Raw genomic sequence first — 22,319 nt, 5'->3', positions numbered from 1 at the left:
ACAGCTTCTAAGCGTTCTAAATGTTCTTTAATTGTTTTGCTGAAAACTATTATGTCGTCAATGTATACAAGGCAACACTTGTACTTGAGTCCTCCAAGACAACAGTTCATCAGTCTTTGGAAGGTAGCGGGTGCATTACAAAGTCCAAAGGGCATTGTTACATACTCGTACATGCCAAAACTAGTCACAAAAGCACTTTTTTGTCTGTCTTCAGGTGCAAGTTCTACTTGATGATAACCTGATCTTAGATCTAAAAGACTAAAATATTCAGAACCTTGCAAAGCATCCAGTGAAACATTTATATTTGGAATTGGATATGAGTCTTTTACAGTTATAGCATTTAATTTACGATAATCAACACACATTCTCCAATCACCTGTCTTTTTGCTCACTAGAACAACTGGTGAACACCAGGGGGAAAAAGAGTCGACTATAATACCATCTCTTAAGAGTTCGTTAATAATTTGTTTCGTTATCTCCCTTTTCTGTGCACTTTGCGAGTAGGGAGACTGTGAGATCGGGGCATGGTGACCTGTCTCAATTCGATGCATGAAAAGATTGGTTCTACCTAATTCTTGTGGTGTAACAGCAAAAACTTCTCTATAATTATTGCATAATTGATACAATGCTTGCTCTACACCACCTGGAACATCTTTCTCAATATTTAATTCTAATTCAGGAATTTTTGATTTATCAACAAATGTTGTGATCGGTTCAATTTCTAATTCGACATCTTCGGTCAATTCTGGTAACTGATCTACATCAGAAGACACGAAATCATTCAAGTCGTTTAGTAAATCATTTAGATCCTCAGATTCAGTTGAAGTGTCTACTGTTGGTTCACTGTCTGATGATTCTTCTTCGGTAGTAACTATTTCCACAACTGGTTCTACTCTACCTATTTTTATCTTTCTATTTGCACAATCAATGTTTACTTGGGCTCTTGTCAGTAAATCCTGTCCTATTAGGACTTTGAATTTGCGTGGCAAGTTATATACTACTTGCATCTTTGTATCTATTATAGCTATTTTGCGGCCGTCTGTAATTTTTAACTGGACTTTCACTTTTCCTAAAATTGGTAATGGCTTATTATTTGCAGCAAATGGTGTAGGACCTTTATATTTACTCACATTTAGGTTAAGTTCATGTACTAAGTCTTTAGTAATGAGAGATATTTCTGATCCTGTATCTAGCATTGAATCTACTTTGCAGCCATTAACTTTTACAAATTGTTGAATAAGATTTTGGTTGAGAAGGTGAACAACCGGATTAACAAATGTAGCTTCGTCTGATTCAATGCAATAGTCAGAGTCTACCTCTTCTTCAGATTTATCGTCTCGATAAGTAGTAATTCTTACTTGTGGAGCTTTACCACGACCTCGACCTCTACCTCTATCTTTACTAGGTGGTCTACCTCTACGTTTAGGTGAGGGTGATCTCTCCTTTGTTTTACTTTTGTATTCAGAGCCTTTAGGTGGATCCATTTTTACTTCAGGTTCTTTAATAGATATTGAAGGTCGATTTCTCCAATTATCAGGATCAGCATTATTTCTAGGAAAAGTTCGCTTTGCAAAAGTTTGATTACTAACACCTGGATTACCTGGAATAAAATTTCTGGCCGCTGTCTGATAATTTTGATTGGCTTGTGAAATCACTCGTTGATAGTCTTGGTTATATTGTGCCATGTTTGGATTATAACTAGTAGTCGGATAATTATTTAACTCTTGATTTCGATTGCCATAATTGTTTTGTCTTATTTCGTTTTCAGGTCTCTTAGCAAAATAGCATCTTTCTTCAGTATGCCCTAATCTCTTACAAATATTACATCTTTTGAGAGATTCTAATTTTTCTTTCATTTGTTGTACTTGTGTTTGCAGTTGAGTTACTTCTTTACTGGGTGCATCGAACGGTGTTGAGCAACTATGCATGGCTCGTTCAGCCAATCTAGCCGCTTCAACCAGTTCATGCAAAGTTTTCGGGTTTTGGAGAGCAATTCCGTATTTAATTTGTGGTAACAATTTCTCTTTTATCATGCTAATGATAAAAACTTCAGGTGTCTGTTCATGGATTCGTCTGCATAATTCATGAATTTCGTAAATGAAAGCGATGGCTGATTGACCAATCTTTTGTTTAGATTTGTAAAGTTCCTGTGAGAGGTAAGACCTGTAGTCTGCAGGACACAAATCTGCAATCATTCTAGTTTTAAGTTCATGATAGTCTTGGGGTGAGTTTTGTGATGGCACCACCATACCGTTTTGTGTATCAGGTACACTAGCTACATTAGGGACAGGTGAAGTTATGGCATAATACCACCTTCTAGCAGTGCCCTGCAAATAAGCTGGGAGTACATTAAACATATCTGTTTTTGACCAGCCTAAAGCTGCAGCTGCAAACTCAAATGAATCGAACCAGTCAATAACATTTTCATCATCGTCGCCCGAAAAGAAGTTGATATTGACTGGAACGTTCGGAAAGGTAACATTAGCTGTAGTAAGGGGTGGTACTAAGTTATTAGTACGAGTTTCCTCATTACTTGTCACATTAGGCTGAGCCATTTTAGTATTATTTATTATGTATTTATTAATATGTTTTTAAGATTGATAGCTTTTCTAATTTCTACGTCTAATTGTGTCGTTTGATTCGAAACATATAAGACCATAATCTATTACTGTCTTGTCAGCGTGATGATAAAACATTACTATCGGTTGATGGTTAATAAACCATGGGTGGATTCTTAATGCAGTACTTATTGCTTTAATCTTTATATTTTGATTAGGTTTAGTCATTTAATTTATATTTTGCATGCGATGATTCATTAAATTAATACTTTACGACAAAAGATTTTGCTTTCAATTTTTTTTCCTGGGTGTACCCTACACTACATCAAATAGATTGTATTTATCCGTGATATGTGAATTTAATTTATTATATTTACTTTTATTATTATAATAGTGATGATCGTAATCAATGTCAGAAAACAAATTGTCGATAGAATTAACTCTTCTAGGAACCAACGCCTGATGTGATTGATGAAGTTATTACAGAATTCAAGGAAAATCAAGTTGAAAAGATAACAATAGAAAAACCAATTCATCAATGAATAAGTAAAGTGTCTTTTGTAGTTCTTACAATTTAACTATTTTCAAGCACGCAAGATTGTGGATATTTGATTAAAATATTTGATTTATCTCGATCACGAAATAGGTGTGAAAAGTTTTGCTAGCTAAATTACTTCAAAGTTATTATGATTGAACGTTATTGAAGTATATCGTGATTCTTTGCAATATTGCGAGTAAAGTTTAATAATGAGCCTCTTTCAAATCTGATTGAGTGAGGTTGGGTTCTTCTAAAAGTAATCAGTCTAAAAAGTTATTGTCTTTAACCTATCAATTTAGATGTAATCTTCTTGTTGATTTGATTTTGTTAGTCTGGGTGTAGTCGTTTTGGAGAATTAATTTATTTAAGTAATGATCAATCTTCAAAAATTGACTTATCTAGGTATTTTGTTGGATCTAATTTGTCTCTTCAAACTTGATTTATTTGACAAGCACACAAATTATTTTTATTGATTTTTTTGTTTTATATATTGTAAGTGGTTTTAGGATTAGATCCAAATATTTTATCGATAATTAGCTAGATTATTGGTTAATTGTTTTTATATCTTAGATACTTCTATTGAAGATTATCTTTAGTTAATCGTAATTGTACAGGGCTATTCAGAATTAAATCATGAATTCATTTAAATAAATGTATAATTTCTCAGTTATGCAAGTAGTAAATGTAATCAATTGATAAGTTTTAGAATTAATTAGAATTAGGATTTCAATAGTGAATTAATCGAAATGTATGAAAGATGGCGAACTGAAAGCTCTTAAACCATGAATCGATACAATTTAGGTAATAAGATGGAATTATTATCAGGCAAATTAGGAATATAGATTGTGAAATGTATGAAAGATGGCGAGCTGAAAACTCTTAAACCATGAATCGATACAGTTTAGGTACTAAGATAAAATAGTTTTAGGTAAATTGGGAATATAGATCGGAAATGTATGAAAGATGGCGAGCTGGAAGCTCTTAAACCATGAATCGATACAGTTTAGGTACTAAGATAGAATAGTTTTAGGTAAATTGGGAATATAGATTGGAAATGTATGAAAGATGGCGAACTGAAACTCTTAAACCATGATTCGATACAGTTTAGGTACTAGAATAAAATAGTTTTAGGTAAATTGGGAATTTCGATTGGAAATGTATGAAAGATGGCGAGCTTGAAACTCTTAAACCATGAATCGATACATTTTGAAAAATTGTTGAGGATAAATTTAGGTATTATGAATATTTAAAGAGTACTTTAAGAGTATTTATCAATTTAACTGAAGAAAATTTTACTAGAATGATATATTTTAGTTTAGGTGTGCAATTGGGTTCTATTTTATGCTAGAGTATGGTTAACTAGATATTATTCGTTAGAATCTAGAATATAATTTGCATTACTTACGATTAGGTTACCAATAAAATTCTGAATAAGATAGGTGAATAGAATGGTGATTCTCTTAGTTAGTCGTTTGGTTAACCCAACTAATTAGACAGTATAATTTCGGAATAAGATTGGTTGAAAAATGTTAGTTGAAATTGTACGTTGTAATCAATTATATTCGAACAGTTGAATTCGGGAAACAATTGAAGATAAAACTTTCAAATATTGAATCAAATGTTTATTTGCACATTTAATTGATGAAAAGAAGAAATGAGGAAAATTTAATTGATAATTAATGTTGAATGGTAGGATGGTGGCGAGAAAGATAATAACAGTACAAGAAGACACTGATTATTGTAGTTGTTAAGTTTAACAGATATCACTTAATATATCACTTTTCTTTTCAAATATGTTATTGTTTCTGTTATTTTCAACAGCAAAAATCAAAGAAAACAATGCTGTGTAAGTGAAGTTATTGCAAAATGTTTTAATTGATATCTCAACAATTCAACTTTGCAAGTGATAATAACGCAAAGAGAGTAAAGTTGATATTCACAAATTCACAGTTGTTTTTTTTGTTGTTGATATTATATACTTTAACACAATCAAGATTTCACTAAAATGGTGATATATTGATGAGATTGTAAATTTTTTACTGATTATAATAAGAAGGTGAAACAGAAACTAGATGTAAAAATTTCCACAGAAGTAAAAGGTTTTTAGTTGATTTTTTTTTTATGAACGGTATATTTTAAATTGTTGTTATTTGTAAGGTTAACATATACGATGGTGAAAACTGAAGAAAAGTGAATATAACAACGATTAGCCTCACTTCGGGCACCAAAATGTAAAACTTAATGAACTTTACTATTCAGAGTTCCAACTTGAACTGTCTATTTTATTTAATATCATCCGTATATATCTTACATAAGTTAAATCCTCATACATAATTCGATCGATAATCGATAAGGGTGTATTCCTTAAATCTAATACATAAAATCTAATCAACTAAAGTTTGGGTGGGTTACATTAGTTTCCTCCTTATCATCATCATCATCATCATCATAATCATTATTTCATCTACTTCTTTATACCTGACAATCTTAACATCATTTGTTATCTTTCATCACGTAACTTGCAGTCACTTTATTCAGTATATAATTTAACGTCAATTAATATAAGATTAAATAACAATTTTTACCTCCCAAAGACTTGCTAATCTCATAATCATCATCATGCTTTTCTCAATCCATGAACCTGATTTGCTCGTGAATGGCCAATTTTCAAATTACTCAGAGAAGAAAAAAATGAGAACAGAAAAAGTTGATTTTCTGAGGAAAAAACATTTTCTTTATGTTAATCATTATCATTGTAATGCATTGATTAATTGTCAGAGTCGTTGCTGTTTTCATAAACAATTTCAATCTATTTATAGCCATTGATTATGCTTACCAGATTCCCTGTTGAATCTGTGAAATTGAAACATTGTGAATCTAAGAAAAGGTAAAATCTTTTGTTTATCTTTAGATTTTTTTTTCTTCTTCTTTTTCTATTCCGACTCAGTAGATAATCGATTCTGTGATTCTGTGTCTTTGTCTTTACCCTATCTTGTTACCTTATTGATTCCGCCTGGGAGTTTTGACAAAGTTGAGGTAAAAATAAAGCAACAAATCCAATTGATTAAGATATTTTATCAACAATACATTTTGCTCCAATTTCAAACTGTTTTTGCCTGTTCACTTCTAACCCTTGTTACTGTTGGTAGATTAATGATGACAATTTCAATCTCAGATAATCTTCTTTCAGGTTGACAACTTGTTGAAGCCCAACATGAGATTAATTGCGATTCAATAATTAATTTCAAATGTAGAGAGAAGAAGAAGAAAAAAGGAGAAAATTTTTTACACCAAAAATGATCAACTAATGATTAATATGCGTCACTTTGCAACCTGTTGGGTAAACTGGTTGATGTTGAAGCAAAAAAAAGTTATTGGTAATTGAACGTGAAAATAGACTCTGTCAGGTTAACCTTTTTCAGTGCTAATCAGTCAACTTGCCTGGATCAAAGTTGCCTTGGGTTTAGGGTTTAGTCAAGGATAAAACGTTTGCCTTTAACGTTTATCAGTTAATCAAAATGTCTTCAACTCTGGTTATTTACTCGACTTCATGGACCTGTAACCATGAGATGGTGTCAGTTGAAATTAAATTTTCTCCCATCATTAATTACTCATGAAAAATGGCTTGTTACAATCTAAAATGTTCAAGACTCAAAGTTATCAATTTACCAGAGTTTACTCATGTGTTTAATTTGAGCATTTATTTTTTCTTTCTTCTTCTTCGCTCTTTGGCCTGGTTTCAAGTGATATTAATAAAATTGTGTGTTTTTTACACTAATCACAGTCTGACAATTGACTCGGTTCATCATGATTCCAACTTAATTGTTTCCTTTTTCCGTTTTTATCTGTACACTTTAACAATCAATCAATAATCTCTTAGTTGCAATTGCACCTATTGGAGTCTCTTGTTAATAAATGTCACTCCAAGATTGGTCAACATTCAATCCCTGTTTAGATTCAACTTTTCGTTTGCTTAAAACAAAGTGTTCGTTGATGTTCACTTTTTTCAGAACTTTTTTTGTTCCTTCTCAATGGTTACAAGATTAAATGATGTTCTCATGCGAATTCCTATCTCTAACCATTTTCACCTTTTCTTTCTCACCCAATTATTGGATAAACGTTTTGTTTTTCATCGAAACATTTGAAATTAAATATTCGACTGTACAATATTATCGTTGCAAACGAATGTCGAACACTTTAAAAGATAAACTTCGACTTGGAATCAATCATCTGTTGTTCATCCCATTCGAAGAGCCGTTCAACTGTGTGATTGATATCGAAGTTTCGAAATTTCTTTTCTCTCGAAAAAGCTTTACTCGAATTTCCAATTCATCGCTCAACCATTCCTCTGAAACCATTGGAAAAATGTAGCTCTTCGAGTTTCCAAAAATAGCGAACAAGAACTTTTAATGTTTAAATATTCCAGAAAAAATGCTGACACAGAATTGGTGAAACAATGAAAATTTCAATAATTTTGCCAATATTCATCTTTGGAATGAAAATTGAAATTTTGTTGATCATTTCAATAATTGCATTTGAATATTTTCTCAGTTTCATCTCTTCATTTCCATCTGATAAATACGAACTTAAAAGATGCAAATTACTGAAAAAAAAAGAATAATTTTTAATCTTAAATTCTGTTCTTTTCATGAATCATAATTTTCAAGGCAAATGTCGGTTCATTTGTTTTTCAATAAGCACTTGCTTCACATACAGAGAAGCACATGAAAATGCAAAGTCTTATTTAAACATTGACTTCAGATTATTCATCACTTGCCATGTTTTTGCAATAATCAGCTTACAAAGTCATAAGATATTCAGATGCTTTCCCAGCAAGCCTTGCACTGAGCCTTACGATAAAAAAATGAACAAATGAACATTGAAATTGTGAACCAAAACAAAACCGAGTAAAATTGAGGACAAAACATCTGTTTGGACCAAAAATTTTCACCTTTTCTCCGCCATCTATAAAGAATGTTTAACTTTCAAAAAGCACTCTGTAGCTGTTGAATGATACCTGGTAAAGCCTGAAATATGGTTACAGCATTTGGTGTTGAGGTAACCTTCAAGTAATGAGATTGGCAAGGGTAAAGATTGAACATAAAATGTTACTCACATTAATCTTGGCATGTTAATCTCATCAATGTTTACTTGCATCTTTAAAACTGTTTGATGGTCAAGTAATTAAAGCAATTTTTACATTCAATGTTGCCTTAGTTGCAACAGGGAATGCCAAAAAATGGTGAACATTTATTGATTGGATATTTGGGTTTGGGAATGAGGCAGAAAAAAAAGAGGAGAGAAAAGGTTGAAAAGGGAAGGAAAAAGGTTGATTTTTACTGTTGATAATGTTATTGATTTTAAACATGGTTCAAGCTGGAAAAAAACATGGTAAAGTCAATAATGCTTTTTGTATCAATAAAAGGTTTGTTTAAATGATATCAAGTCAGTTTGATTATCTTTAAGTCGACAATGAGATTTCAACAGCTCTCCATGTTAATCATTAACATGGTATAATGAATGTTCTGTACAATTGTTTGACTTTTACCAATAATATTAAACTTTGAATATTCATTTGTTCATGATAATGATGAGAAAAAAATGAGAGAAGAAAAAAGAAGATAAAAGTAATCATAATCATGGCCAAATGATTATAAAAGTACCTGAGGATAACAGGGAAGATTCAAGGGTTAACACTGAGAGGAAACAATTCAAGTGTATTATGAGACTGATAAAGATCGATTGTTATTGTAATGAATCGTACAATGATTATCTTGAAATTCATTTTTTCTTCTTTTTCTTTTTTTTCTCTTATTGTTGATATGCTCATGAGGCAACAACCAGGACTAATGAATGAATGAATGAATGATTATTGGTTTAGATGGATTATCATGCAATAGAATCATTGAAATGATTTTGCAACGGTGTTTATGTTGAAGAAACGAATGGAAAAAAGGTTTTTTTTCTCAATGATGATGATTATGGATGATCAGGATGATCAGGGAAGAGTGAAAATGGCGAGATGATGATATATCAATATATCAATAGAATCAACATTTTAACTACTTTTTTTATTCTGGTTCTGGTGCACTGGGAGTAGCAAATCCCATGTCAATATATTAATATTCAACACGGAAACTTTCAACTAACCATCAAGATCGAGGTAACTTGAGAGACATTAAGATGATAAAGATGAACATTTTGTCCAATTAATTCATGATACAAAAGACAATTTTTACTCATTTTTTTCCTTCTTCTTCTCATCATTACTTATAATCTTCTTAAGCTCTTTCAGTCTCGACACTTTTTACAGACTTTCTGTGAATAATGAATTGACGCAAGTTTAATAACAATAATTATCTGCTAATATAATTAATACTTGGAATCAACTTTTTTCCCTCTTTTCTTTGCTTCCAATTTTCTCATCAAAATCTCATGTTCAACTCATTGTAACATCATGTTTTCAATGTTATTTAATTAATCTTTAACTTATTGTTGCAAGCAACATTTCAGATTAGTTTTTTCTCTCATGCAAATTGACTTTCACTTTGGAGTTGCTTCAGATAAAACTGAAACTGCTTTACATGTTCATCATTTACCTGGAATATCGAGAAATTTTCTTCTAATCCATTCTGAGAGTTTCAGATAATCATTTTTTCCATTTCAACTGAATATTGAACTGAAAACTGCGTGTTGCTCTGAATCATTAATAGAGAAACTTGTGAATCTAAAATGATATTTTTGCTAACAACACTTTGAATTAAATGACTGATAACGGAATCATTGAGAGAAAATTGTTTTTTCAAGAAATGTTCTCAAATTTTGCATTGAATATTCAGAGAAATTCTAGCATGGAAAAGGTTCAACTCGTAAATATAATCTTCGAGAAATGGTAAATTTGGTTCATTGTAAACATGATTTTTTCAGTTAATTTCAACAGTTTTAGTGTTGGAACTTCACTTTGGAAGATTTTTGAGTCTGGATTTTTTTTTCATTTTTTTGTTCTTTAAATTCTTCCACCTCTTTCACAGTCAACCTGAATTGATTAACAAAAAGAAATGAACAAAAAATTCTGTTAACAAATTGACTAACATAATGTGCTTATAAAGTTGAAAGATCAGTGAAAGGAAAGGAAAGGTTGAAAGCGATGAAAAACTGTGAGCAACTGATCACAGTTTGTGAGATAAAATCAATGAGAAAAGGTTGATGAAACATTCAAAGTATTCAGTTTAAAGTTTCAAAGGAATACATGATATCACAATCTTGAATAACGTTCTGATGCACTTGAATAGACTTCAAGACTCAAGTGGTTTACACTTGTATCAACATATAGCTTTTTAAATGAAACAAAATTGAAACACTGACATTCCCTGTCACTGTGATGACCACCAAGTCATGGAAATGAACTTTTCCAATGTTGATGTTTTGGGTTCTCATTTGAAAATATACTTTTCACTTTACGATAATGATGAGGAAGAAAAGAAATCTGAAAGGCAAATAAGGCTAATGAACAGAGCAACAGTTGTACATAATGTAATATTATTTTGAAAGGGTTAACGGTTGACTGGTGAAAGTGAATCAAGGAATCATGATAATGATGAGGATGGAATGAACAAGCAAAAATTATTTAGTCGAAAAGAGAAAAAAAAGAAGAAAAATATTCTTCCAAATTGCTACCAAAAACTTGAGATGAATAGTTTTCCTTCCTTTGGATTCATCAACAATCATCTGTTCTCATCAGCAACTCTTCATCTCATGGGCTGCTTTTCACTTGAGAAGTGAATTAGTTCAGTTATTACATGTTATTAAATGGTGCAACAACCATGAAAATACCTTGGTGGAATATGTTAACATGAAAATGTTTGGAGAAACATTGAAAAGTGAAACAAAAAAAGTCAGTAAAAGTGTAAACTAAACATCAACGTTTACTTCAACAGTGAACTTGATTCTTGAACATTTACTGTTCATCATTTTAATTGCAATTGAAATGAAAAGTCAAGCAAAGGTTAGATGATGGAAAAGATGAATTTAAATGCATGACATTTTAATCGACTTGAGAATTGAATTATTTAAGGAAATCATGAAACTCTTGCAACTGTTTGAACAGGTTTACTTTTCCCATTGATTGCAATTTAACTTTCTTGCACATTTTAAATGGTTATTTCGTTATTTATTATTATTATCATTGCTATTATAACCTTTTTATATTTTCATTATTATTGTTATCATTTAAAGATGAATAGATTGACTGATGCATGGAAAAGGTCTATTAAATTGAATTGTGAATCAATCTGAATCAAATTTTGCTGAGTGAAAATTCATTTCCATTTTCTGCTCTTCTCTTCATTTTCTCATCATTTTTTTCCCATTCAACTGAACACTGAACATTTCAAGTAAATCTCTTTGAATTATTTTCCATATTTCACATTCACAATTTCAATCTCAACATGATTAAAAGTAAAGACTAAAGATTTGGATTGAATTGAAAAAGATGATAAAAAAAGGCATTCTTGTTGCTCTTTTTTTGCTGTTCATTTTGTCATTGATATTACATTATTATTACATTGGCTTGGGAGTTGAGAGTAACTTTGACTTTAGATTTAAAATTTTTATTAAATCGACATTTCTCTTGGATAATGCTCTCAGTTGAAATGCAATTTTGTTTGTAATATTGAAATATTAACACAAATGACACAAAAGCATCATTAAAGGTAAATTTGATTTAAAATGAAATGGCAAAAGATTGTAAGTAAATAATTCTTTGCATCAAAAACTTGATGCTTTTCAGCTTGACTACACTTTAATCATTTGTTTGTGGAAAAGGTCAACTAATCTGATTGCTTAGTGATTAGTGTTTAGTAATTAGATTGTACTTACGACTTTCACCTCTTTGAGGTGTTCCTTTGGCTTTATCATTTTTTGGTGGCATATTTTGTCGGATATGATTTGCTTGTTTGGAGGAAGGATCCGCTGAGGTCACTTTTGTTTCGTGTTTTTTTGTCACAATAAGTTTGTTGAGTAATTAGCGATAATTGGTATTATCCAGGAAAAAAATGTTTTGCTTTTGAGATTATTTGGTTTAACCAATTGATGTAAATCTGTTTTGATTGTTGTTGGTTAAATTGAAAAGTGAATAGTCAATATGGAAATGGATCGACATTGTGTTCATCATTACGGTTAAAGTGTATTACATTGAAGATGTTGTTGCATTGAAACACTTTACTCGAAGAGGTAATAAACTAGTTGCATGTAAATAACATTGCTTTCTGTTGTAACTAACCAGTAGAGACATCATGGTTTCATTTTGCAAATAACTTCAGGGAAACCATTGTAATCATCTTTCAGTACATTACTTGCAACTTCGAACTCGATGTTGATAAACTGAATCGTTGGTCGAAATTCTTTAGTCACTTTATTTTCTGCCTGAGGGCGACACTTGTTGGACTTTTTGTATTTCAATCTTTTCTAGACTGGTTTCGCTCTCTGGTGTACTAATTTAAAACCATTTTTGTTGTAATTGAAAAATTGTTTGTTAATTTCAACTTTTTGATTCCTTTGCTCTAGTTCAGATTATCTTTTTTGGTGGTTTTTTGAGTATCCAGAAGCAACTTAGAATCATGTTTTTCAGTATGTTTTAGCTTTTAATTAAACGACCATTTTCACAATAACTTTTGACAAATTTTTCATTCATCTCAATTGGTTTCTAAATGTTTTTCCATACTTATTATTTTTAAACCGATGGTTTACACTAAAGAGCTCTTGATTTTCATAAGCCATTGGGCTTTTCAGAATTAACTGTCTTTTAAAGTTTTTGCCACATTTTTTGATCCATTAACCATCCTATTCCATTGAACTGGATACAATATAAATCGACTTCTTTGCTAGGTCTAAACGTAAAACCATGAACAGTAATGTAACTGGTTCCAAGAAACAGGAAAATCAAGCGAATTAAAGTTGATTATCGATTAGAAATTGTCTAAGTTGATTCTCTTTTGATCTGAAACCAAATGTGAAATAAATATTGTATCCTTCAAGAGCTAATGTATTTTAATTACCTTCAAAATGTCTGATAAATTTGCTCTCGATGGGTGCTGGGAAAATCTGGGTAAATGGAAAATGAAAAATCGATTAAAAGTGTATTTCAAATCAGTCAATTTTCTAATAAATTGATTATTTTTTAAAAATGTTACACTCAAAATGTCATCTTTTCACTTGTCCATTGCCTTGCAATGTAATCATCTGAATGTTCATTTCCATCATGAAAATTTACAACTTGAAACCAGGTTTTTTTAAACGACGCAATTTGCATCGAAATGTTGCCCGGCAAAAGCAGCCAGATTACTTGAATGATCGTTCGAGATTCATGATATTTCGTTTATCTCAATTCTTCACTTATTTTGGATTAATATCCTCATTAATAATTGTGATATCCAATTACATTGCATTTAGAGTGACTACCAAAGTTGACATAAGGACCTACAAAAAAGCTACTTTGCCATCCATTTCAGTATGTTTCTTTTACGATATTGATCCTAAATATGGACCAACTATACAAGAATCAGCAGATCATTATCACGCCACTCGATTAACAGTGAAACAAATCAATGATCTACTACCAACGTGGGACCAATTTGTGCCTTCTTGCTTGATTGTTGTACCAGGATTCCACAAACCCGTTTCCTGTACGCATCTTGATCCCAATATTTCTGAATATTTGAACTTATATTCAAAATGCTTTCGCATCTTCGATTCATCATTCAACAAACTGAAATACCAAAATTACCATCACTGGGGCAACCAGCTGGTTGAAATAACGATCAATAAATCAGTCTTGACAACATCCAAGATTGGTGTGTTTCTCAATAATCCGACTTCGGGTCTTGAAAATGCAATGGGAAATCCAAGTTTCATCCAATTCGACACATCAGAAAATAACCAGGCATCAATCACTTTTAAAAGGATAAAAATCAAATCAAAACCTTATCCTTACGTAACTGATTGCTTCGATTATACTCAACTAGATTGTAAACAGCGTATAAGGTGTATCCACAGCTGTGTTGGAGAGTTGCATCTTGCCGTCAAAAATGAATGGAGTTATCGTCGTTACATCAAATTAATACCACAGCATTATAATGCACGTTTCTCTGATCGTCCTGAACTCTCGTTCTTGTCAACCTATTGTTTCAATAAATATCCACAGCAGCCTTGTACCCAAATGTTTTATCTACCAGAGTTGGGGACACAAATCAATTCACCCTTTAAGGAAAACGGATCTTACCATATTTTGATAAATTATCCACATGGAACAGAGAAGATAATTAAATACTTTCCTGGCGAGTCTTTTGTAAATTTCCTCGTCCACTTGACATCAGTTATCGGCATTTGGATATTTTTACCCACGATTAGAGCGTTAAATATATTATTTTACTGGACTTTTAAAGCTTTTAATTTCCATCAAAATGTGAAAAAGAAACTAAAATTATCACATTCGTCTTTGAAAAATGGTTGGTTAAGTCACAAGAGTCATCCAATAAGGACAAGAAATCAGCTGTCACACGCTAAAAAAATGTCAACACGCAATGCTGCAAGAATAGCTTGGTAAAGGAAGAGTAAAACAGATCAAATTTCTCAATCGAAGAACGAAAGTTTAAGTTGATTGAACACCCGTCGCAATCGCATGACCAAACGACAAGTGACTATCACCTGTGAATTAGTAAAAGGTTAAAGTCAATCAATAAGCTTAGAGCTGAAGTGCGCGGCTGTTTCAATGAGAAGCCAGCTTGATGTTACGCCGAAGGAGCATCTCGATTAATTGCTAAAGGTAGCGAGTAATCGATAGCAATGATGCCTGGTCCAAACTTGGTCCATCCATAAATAATTAGGAACATGTCCGTCATATAGACTTTTATCAAGCCTTAATCTAAAATAATTAATGTTAATTGTAAATATAAACTGTCAATAAATTGTCACTCAACTATCCTTGTAAATTAATGTAACATTCAGACGATCAAATTAAAGTTGAAAATGAACATGAAATATCTTGGTAAATATAAAATGATTTTGACAAAAAGCTAATCATTTGGTAATTGCGTTATCATTAAACCTTTTCACTGATCAATTCATGAACATTTAAGTAATTTGTTGAATATTGAAGAGCAAATTATCGGATAAACCTATTAATTAGCATGAAAAAGGCAAAGTCAATAGCAAAATATCCAATAATTAGCAAGTTAAACTGTTAAGGTTAACATTTCAATTGAACCGGAATTAAATGTTACCAAACTTTCATGTGATAATCAGTAAAAAATGATTATAATAGTCATGATATTCATAATAAATTATCACAGTTTAGTTAATAATCAATTCCTATTAACCTGTTGATTTCATTTTAATTATAATAATTGACTTAATTGAGTTTCACTGTAAAGCAAAAGCAAAGTAAAAGAGTGACTCTAATTGTTGCAATCAACATTGACTAAGAAATCAATTAAACAAAATTAATTTCTTGAAGAGAAATGGGAAAATCGAGAATGAAAAATGTTCAAAATCGAAATGAAAATGGTCCAAGTTTATATCCAATTGATTGATAGCTTGAGTTTAAACGATTAAATTGTTGTAACAATGAATTGTAACAAAAATGGAAAAATTGATTAACCAATTTCAATTAAAGAATATCGAACATTAATAATTGTGATTAAGAATTAAAGATTAAAATGTAAATAAATTGTGATGTGAATATTAGATTTAGCTTTCCGGTAAATAGATTATCAATTGTTTCCGCTAAATTGTCACACCAATTGTTAACTAACAACAACCATTTCAGTGATTACAACAAATGATAATAAGAGCAATTAAAGTAACATCAACGTGAAAAAAAGAAAGTTTAACAATAATAATCAAGAAATGATTAGTAAATTGCAATAAACAAATTAAAAAAAAGTGTACATTTTTAATTTTTACAATTCACTTCACACTTGTTAACTTGTTCATTGTTAATCACTCCTAGTCACAGTTATATAAGTTTTGCAAATCAAATTTAAAGTTAATTACATTTCATTTCATGTTTGTTGGTTAACAAATTACACCAATAATTTAGCATATTTTTAATTGTTCAATATGAACTTATTTCATTCTCATTTCAAATGTCACAATCACGTAAATGGGTTTCAATTGTGGTCAAATGGTTGAATGGTAAAATATTGATATCAAAATGATGATCATCTTTTTTCTGGTTAACACTTAAATTGCTGATTCCAATAAGGAATTGAACATTACATTTGATACATTTTGCTTTATTGCTTCTAAGTTTATTGATATTAAACTCTCAACACTTAAAAATTTATTGATTTCAATTGAATTATTGGTTAACATAGCGTCAAGGTTTTTATTGGAATGCATCATTTTAACCTGTAAATTGCTACTATTAAGATATCAAAGGAAATATATTGATTTAAAAATGGCAAAATTAAGATTAATTTCATAAATTTCTGTAAAATTTAATATAATTTGTTAAGATTAAAGCTTTAAATAAATGGTAATCAAATTTGGCGGTTTCATTGGGTCATTGGTTGTCAATGTAAAGTGTGCATCAGCTGTTAAATTGTTGAGATTTCTGGTAAACATTTACTTCGTTAATTTGTTTATTTGTTCATTTGTGTAATTATTTTTTCTTTTTTACTGTAATTTTATTAAAGATGGGACAGTTGAAGCCTGGCTAATTGCAGTTTACTTGGTTTATCAAGCAATGATAAATTGTGGACAACTGGACAGTTCCGATTGTAAAAGCAAATATTGAGCAAAGTTGGTTCTCTTCCTATCTTGTGTTTATGTGTGTTTTACTGTCCATGTTAAACATCATCAATCATATTTAGTTTGATCATTTAACCGATTTATTTTCTTTTTAATCTATTTTTCCAGGTTATTAAGATAACCAAGTAACCGGGTTTGACCATGTTTTAACTTGAATTGTAAAGTTACCGAGGTAAGGTAACCTTTGACCAAGATCAAGATGCGTTGAACAAGGTAAGTGTTATGTAAAATTGAACATGCTGTTGTTGTGTAAATTAAATGTTGATTATTAAGTTAACTGATGTATTAGTTGTTGTTGTTTTAAATTATCAGTCAATGCTTATGTCAACTAACTACCGGGCCCAATTTTGCTTGGTTAAGCACGACAATTTACCTCAGTATCAAGTTCCTGCTACAATTAACCCAATCTTTAACAATTCACTTTCTTTTACTTCTCTTTTTACTCAGTTCCCTCCTTATTGCTCAGCCTCTTCTTTCCTCTTCTAACTAACTCTAGAGTTTCTACCATCGAATTATATCAAATTATGAATTTTTGTGTGTTTACCAATCAGAATTTGGCCAACTTTAGTTGACTATATAAGCTGATTTCATTGTTGTAAATTTATCAACTTGCTTACCAGTCTTCAAACAAACAACAACAAAACAGTCAACTCTTTAGTTGTGATTCATTCATTTTTCATTTTTACCAAAAAAACAAACACTAATTCTCTTCTAATCATGTCTCCAAAAGTTATTGTTTTCGCCATAATTGTCTGCCTTTGGTGCCTTATGGATTTAAGTTATGCTGGTGACAAAGGAGGATCCAACATTGTGCTCCAGGATAAACACTCTCAAATTATTTTGAACTCTGGTGGTAAAAAGGGCGGTGAAAACATCATCATCAAGGATAACAAATGCTGCGGACACAAGCAACATGTTAAATATGTCTACATACCTGTCTACACTCACCATGCTGAACACCATGGCTGGGGTCACGAACAACAACACTGGGGAGGTTGGCATAAGTGAAGGGTCACTGACTGATTAGCCCAACTGTCATTCAGTAACTCTAGAAACAACCAAATTGTCAATTCGCCAATCCATTTCTACCTTATTCATCATCATCCTGCCCAAAGGACCCTCTAAATTCATTTATCCAGCCACAATGTATCGATCAATTGATGGAAAGTTCTTTTTTGCTTCATATTTCATTTTTTCTCAAAATAATTCTCACTCATTTAATTGTTAATCAGTTGATCTGAAAAATGATTAAATGTAGCCTTGTATAGATGAAAAGAAAACTTACTTTCAACTCTGTCATTGATATGATACAATAAATTGAATAATTATTTATGAAACAAAATTCACTTTTCCAATCATTTCTTTTATAATTTTTATCACCAGAAAAATTAACGAAAAATTTAACCTAACTAAAGTTAAATATTGAGAAAAGTTTACTTCGCAAGATTTTATGAAAAAATGTTTCCGTTTGATTGTTAATAATTTGCTATGTAACATTCATAATCAATAATATTGCATTGTATGTTTTTATTAATTCACTAATACACTAACCCACGAAAATACTTGAGTTAATTTTACAAAATGGTTTGATAAGCGCTAGTAGCTCAACCATCCTTCATTAGAACAGCAATTGGAATGATATTCATCGCCTAATTATAGTTTGAGTTTGATAGAGTCTTTTAACCAGGGATAAAAATTGATTATTTAATTCTTCAGTTTTTGTTGAACTGTTGAACTGTTGCTATTTGTAATTTAACAATGTTTTTAATTTACGATCGGCCAGAGACAATTATTGACGAGTAATTTCTAATATCATTTCCCATCATCAAATGAGTGAAGCTAAATGGCAAGGCCACAAAATGGCAAACCAAACAGTACTGATCAAGATCAATCAATTATCAATTTCGACTCTAATTATTGCGATCCTCCAGGCTATCGATTGAGCTGTTTCACTTGATTAAAGAATAAAATAGCGTGATAATTAGTAAGAAAGAAATTCCAACTAATTGGTATTCACTAATTAGACTAAGGATCACCCCTGATAATGACAATAAGACAATTGTTTTTCAGGATAAGCTTCAAGTAATTTTGAAATAGTGTTTCTCAAATTGTAAGTTGAATAATCAATACAAACAAAAGTGACAAAACCGAAAGATCAATCATTGACTTAATTTTGACAATATAATGAATAATTAGCTTAATTATTCCGGTCAATTGACAAGCAGATTCAATGCTCAAATGGTGAAATTATTATAACAAAAATTTAGGAGAAAAGGTGAATTTATATGTTAATATAATAATACAAAATATTGTACATACAAAAATCGTGTTGATTTAATGAGACTCTCTTTTACTTACGACGAAATAATTACAACAATTTAAATTTTGTTTGTTTTCTGGATTCCATGACTCGATCTAATAGACTAATGAACGTACGAGGACAGTCTGGATCGCGCTTACTCATATAATTAAAGTCAATTAGTTCACGAACACGCTGCTTTACATAGTCAATATTTCTATCTTGAAGACAAGATATTGGAATAATATCTTGATATTTGATTAATCTACGAGGTAAAATTGATTTATCTAAATCACATTCATCAGGTTGTAAATAAATTTTCTTTAAGTCTACCATAAACTCTTCGAAAGCAACATCAGCTCCAGGTAAATCCATCTTGTTTACGACAATTAAGACTGGTTTAGATAAAAATCTATCATCGTAAATTTCAATTTGTTTGTTGAGTAAAAGCACCGTTTCGATTGGTTTGCGAAATATTCCTCGATTGAATCCATGAACATCAATAACAAAAAGAATCAATTGATTATGATATAAATGTTTCAGATAATGGTGACCAAGACCATCATTGCAATGAGCTCCTTCTACAAGACTAGGTAAATCAACACAGCTTATAAGTCTTCCATCTTTGAATTTAATATCATCCAACCAAGGCCTTTTACTTTTATACGATTTTTCTGGTGATCCGATGAGATATTGATCAGATGTCGATAGTTTGGTTAGTAAAAGAGATTTTCCAGAATCTGGATAACCGACAAGACCTTTAATAAAGCAAATTGATATTTAAGAAAGTGTTTGATCGTTTTCATAAAGGAAAGTTATTGAGTATGATAAGATATAAAATGGGTTTGATTATTCGATTAAAATTACCTATGTCAACGCAGTATCTTAAATCCAAAGTTATCCATTGTGATTGTCCTTTACCTCCGAAAAAATTGTTCCTTACGCTTCCACCTTGTCCTCCATGAGCAACAATTTTGGAGTCACCATTCTTGACTAAATCCCCAATTGGACTCATAAACTCATTGAATAATGTGACCCCGCATGGAACTTTAATTGTCAAATCAATGCCATCGGGTGCAACCAGTCTGGACTTTCGTCCATCCAGTCCATGACCAGCTAAAGCTTTAAGATCAGGAAAATTTGATTTAATATATGAAAGATCATCAATCTCGTCTGAAGCTGTAACAATTACATTTCCTCCAGAACCACCGATAGCCTTTGACACTGGACATCCATTACCTCCTGAACCCCCAATAACTTTTAATTTAAGTGAATCACAATAGTCTAATAAATCGCTTTTCAATTTAGACTTAGGGAAATTGTCCTTTCTTTTAAATCCAGACACTTTTTCTAAGGTTAATTTTTGGGTGGAATCAGTGAAGGTAGCATAACTCCTAACATTTAGGATGATTCCTCGAAATGCAACTTTAGTTATGAACATTTTCTACAATGAAAAAAAATCAAAACATTAATCAAAGTTTGAAGTTAATTTTGCGGGTTAAACAAATACAAGAAATTACGACAAAGCAAAATCTTAGAAAAAACTTACAATTAACAGTTTATAAACACAACAGTCGACATAATATTAAATTACAATTTCAAGAGTAATCAACTTATAGTTTTCTAGTTGATTAAATGGCAAATCAACAATTTATTAAACAGTATAACATTTTTTTCACATGTAAACAAATAACAACGCTTGTAGCAAGAGCAAAGAGTAAATTGCAGAATTAAGAAGCGGGTTTTTCAAACTTTATTATTTTCACGTCGTTGTTAATTCCACTCAAACAAATAATTAGTGATTTACGTCGCATGAAACCTTATGGATGAAGGTTTTACGAAGTATTAACAGCCAAAAAAATAACAATTGAATCAAAATCGAGCTTTAATCTGTAACTAAAAAAATTACTTGTGAAATAAGTTTAAAAAAACCGCTCCTTTAATCTGTAATTTACTGCTTGTGCCGCAAGACCGCAGTAGCTCTCTGTAGTGTAAATGATTTGTATTACAGGATTTGTTGTTGTTTTGCAGTGATACAAATTTACAACCTAATCAACTAATTGTTTGATTATTCCTGAAATTATTATTTAATTATCACATTATTTGCTTTGTGAAGTGTGTTTTAATTTGTTAAAGGTAAGTCTTTTTCCTGGTTTCATCTAGATTTTTAAATGAATTAATTTAAATGCATGTCCGACCTTGTCGTCCGATGTTCAACCTTGATTAATGTTTTGATTTTTTGCCCTTTGTAGAAAATGTCTCTTTCAAGAATCATCTTTCGAGGAACTGCCATCAATGCTAGAGGTCTTGCCACTGCCACGGATTCTATTCAGAAATTGTTTTTGGATAAGATTTCTGAATTTAAAAAGAAGGGTGATTTCATTGAGTCTGATGCCCAAGCAAATGCGCTAATGAAAGCCGAAATGGAAAGAATCGCAAATCAGTTTGGTGTAAAGAAAGATGAGGAGGACAAGATTACTTTCAAAAGCCAAGAAGGATTCAAGCTTGAGGAACCAATCAAGATTCAATATGACAATTAAATAGTGAATTACATCTCTTAAATAAATAGGTTGTACAAAACCAATAGAAATTTAATGAACTTTAAAATAAAGCAAGAACGAATCATTGATACCATGTAATTCGTTTTAACTTAAAAAAACCTCCTTAAGGCTCTTTTTTAATCTTTCTGGTGGACTGTGCAACTCAGGTAAAAAATAAAGAAGACAAGTGAGTAAAGAAAAGAAGAGAGTTGAAGGAAGATACTTTATTTTACAAGAATTTGGCCAAAAATCGTGAGACTTGTTAAAAAAGGAAATGAGCGGTTATGTCATTGAGAAACAAAAGAAAGAGATTCACGAGCTCAAACTGGATATGGAAGAAATGAAACATGAAATTAGTTAAAATACTGTGATGACCACTGACAGCAATCAAGTAAAATTAATACTCCTCCATATTTTAGCAAATATCGTACAGAGCAACTTGCTGATGATGAAAGTGAGACGATAAAAAAAAGGACAAGAGACGGCAAAGTTAAAGACGGCTTCAATGGTGGATTAGGAAGAACGAAATAAACTGAGAGGAAAAAAAATTGATGTTAGCAATGATGATAATGATG

At 31.1% G+C, this 22,319-nt stretch overlaps 2 protein-coding genes and 2 long non-coding RNA genes across 4 annotated transcripts in view; 2 read left to right on the top strand and 2 right to left on the bottom strand.

Annotated features, from left to right (window-relative positions):
* LOC107365005 (uncharacterized) overlaps window positions 1-12,807 on the bottom strand; it is a 39,928-nt gene extending 27,121 nt beyond the window's left edge. The window contains exon 1 of the mRNA XM_089269150.1: window positions 11,974-12,807. Within this exon, the coding sequence (XP_089125276.1) occupies window positions 11,974-12,025 (52 nt within the window). The 5' untranslated portion in view covers window positions 12,026-12,807. The remainder of the gene's footprint in view (window positions 1-11,973) is intronic.
* Window positions 12,808-16,674: 3,867 nt separating this feature from the next.
* Window positions 16,675-18,247, top strand: LOC107364760 (uncharacterized). The gene is made up of 3 exons (XR_003082786.2): window positions 16,675-16,896; window positions 17,014-17,118; window positions 17,636-18,247. It is a non-coding gene; the product is annotated as an uncharacterized LOC107364760 (long non-coding RNA).
* Window positions 18,248-19,167: 920 nt separating this feature from the next.
* LOC107364758 (GTP-binding protein 10) lies at window positions 19,168-20,877 on the bottom strand. Its single transcript, XM_015932190.3, has 3 exons — window positions 20,754-20,877; window positions 20,072-20,648; window positions 19,168-19,962 (listed from the first exon to the last, which is right to left on the bottom strand). Exons 2-3 carry the CDS (start codon window positions 20,643-20,645, stop codon window positions 19,274-19,276), a joined length of 1,263 nt encoding a protein of 420 aa, XP_015787676.2. The 5' UTR covers window positions 20,646-20,648; window positions 20,754-20,877; the 3' UTR covers window positions 19,168-19,273.
* Window positions 20,878-21,217: 340 nt separating this feature from the next.
* LOC149093578 (uncharacterized) lies at window positions 21,218-21,833 on the top strand. Its single transcript, XR_016200226.1, has 2 exons — window positions 21,218-21,340; window positions 21,457-21,833. It is a non-coding gene; the product is annotated as an uncharacterized LOC149093578 (long non-coding RNA).
* Window positions 21,834-22,319: the final 486 nt, after the last annotated feature.

The sequence above is a fragment of the Tetranychus urticae genome, chromosome 3, assembly GCF_039701765.1.
Source record: "Tetranychus urticae isolate SD_2017Ah chromosome 3, NJAU_TeUrti_SD_1.0, whole genome shotgun sequence".
Taxonomy (NCBI): domain Eukaryota; kingdom Metazoa; phylum Arthropoda; class Arachnida; order Trombidiformes; family Tetranychidae; genus Tetranychus; species Tetranychus urticae.
Note: the sequence above shows the minus strand (reverse complement) of the source record. Positions and strands in the feature narration are given on the sequence as shown.

Bases quoted from the DNA above. Each gene is read 5' to 3' on its own strand.
- LOC107364758 (XM_015932190.3), bottom strand. From the start codon at position 20,645: ATGTTCATAACTAAAGTTGCATTTCGAGGAATCATCCTAAATGTTAGG. The intron at 19,963-20,071 runs GTAATTTTAATC...GCTTTATTAAAG, and splicing joins AAGATACTGCGTTGACATAG to GTCTTGTCGGTTATCCAGAT.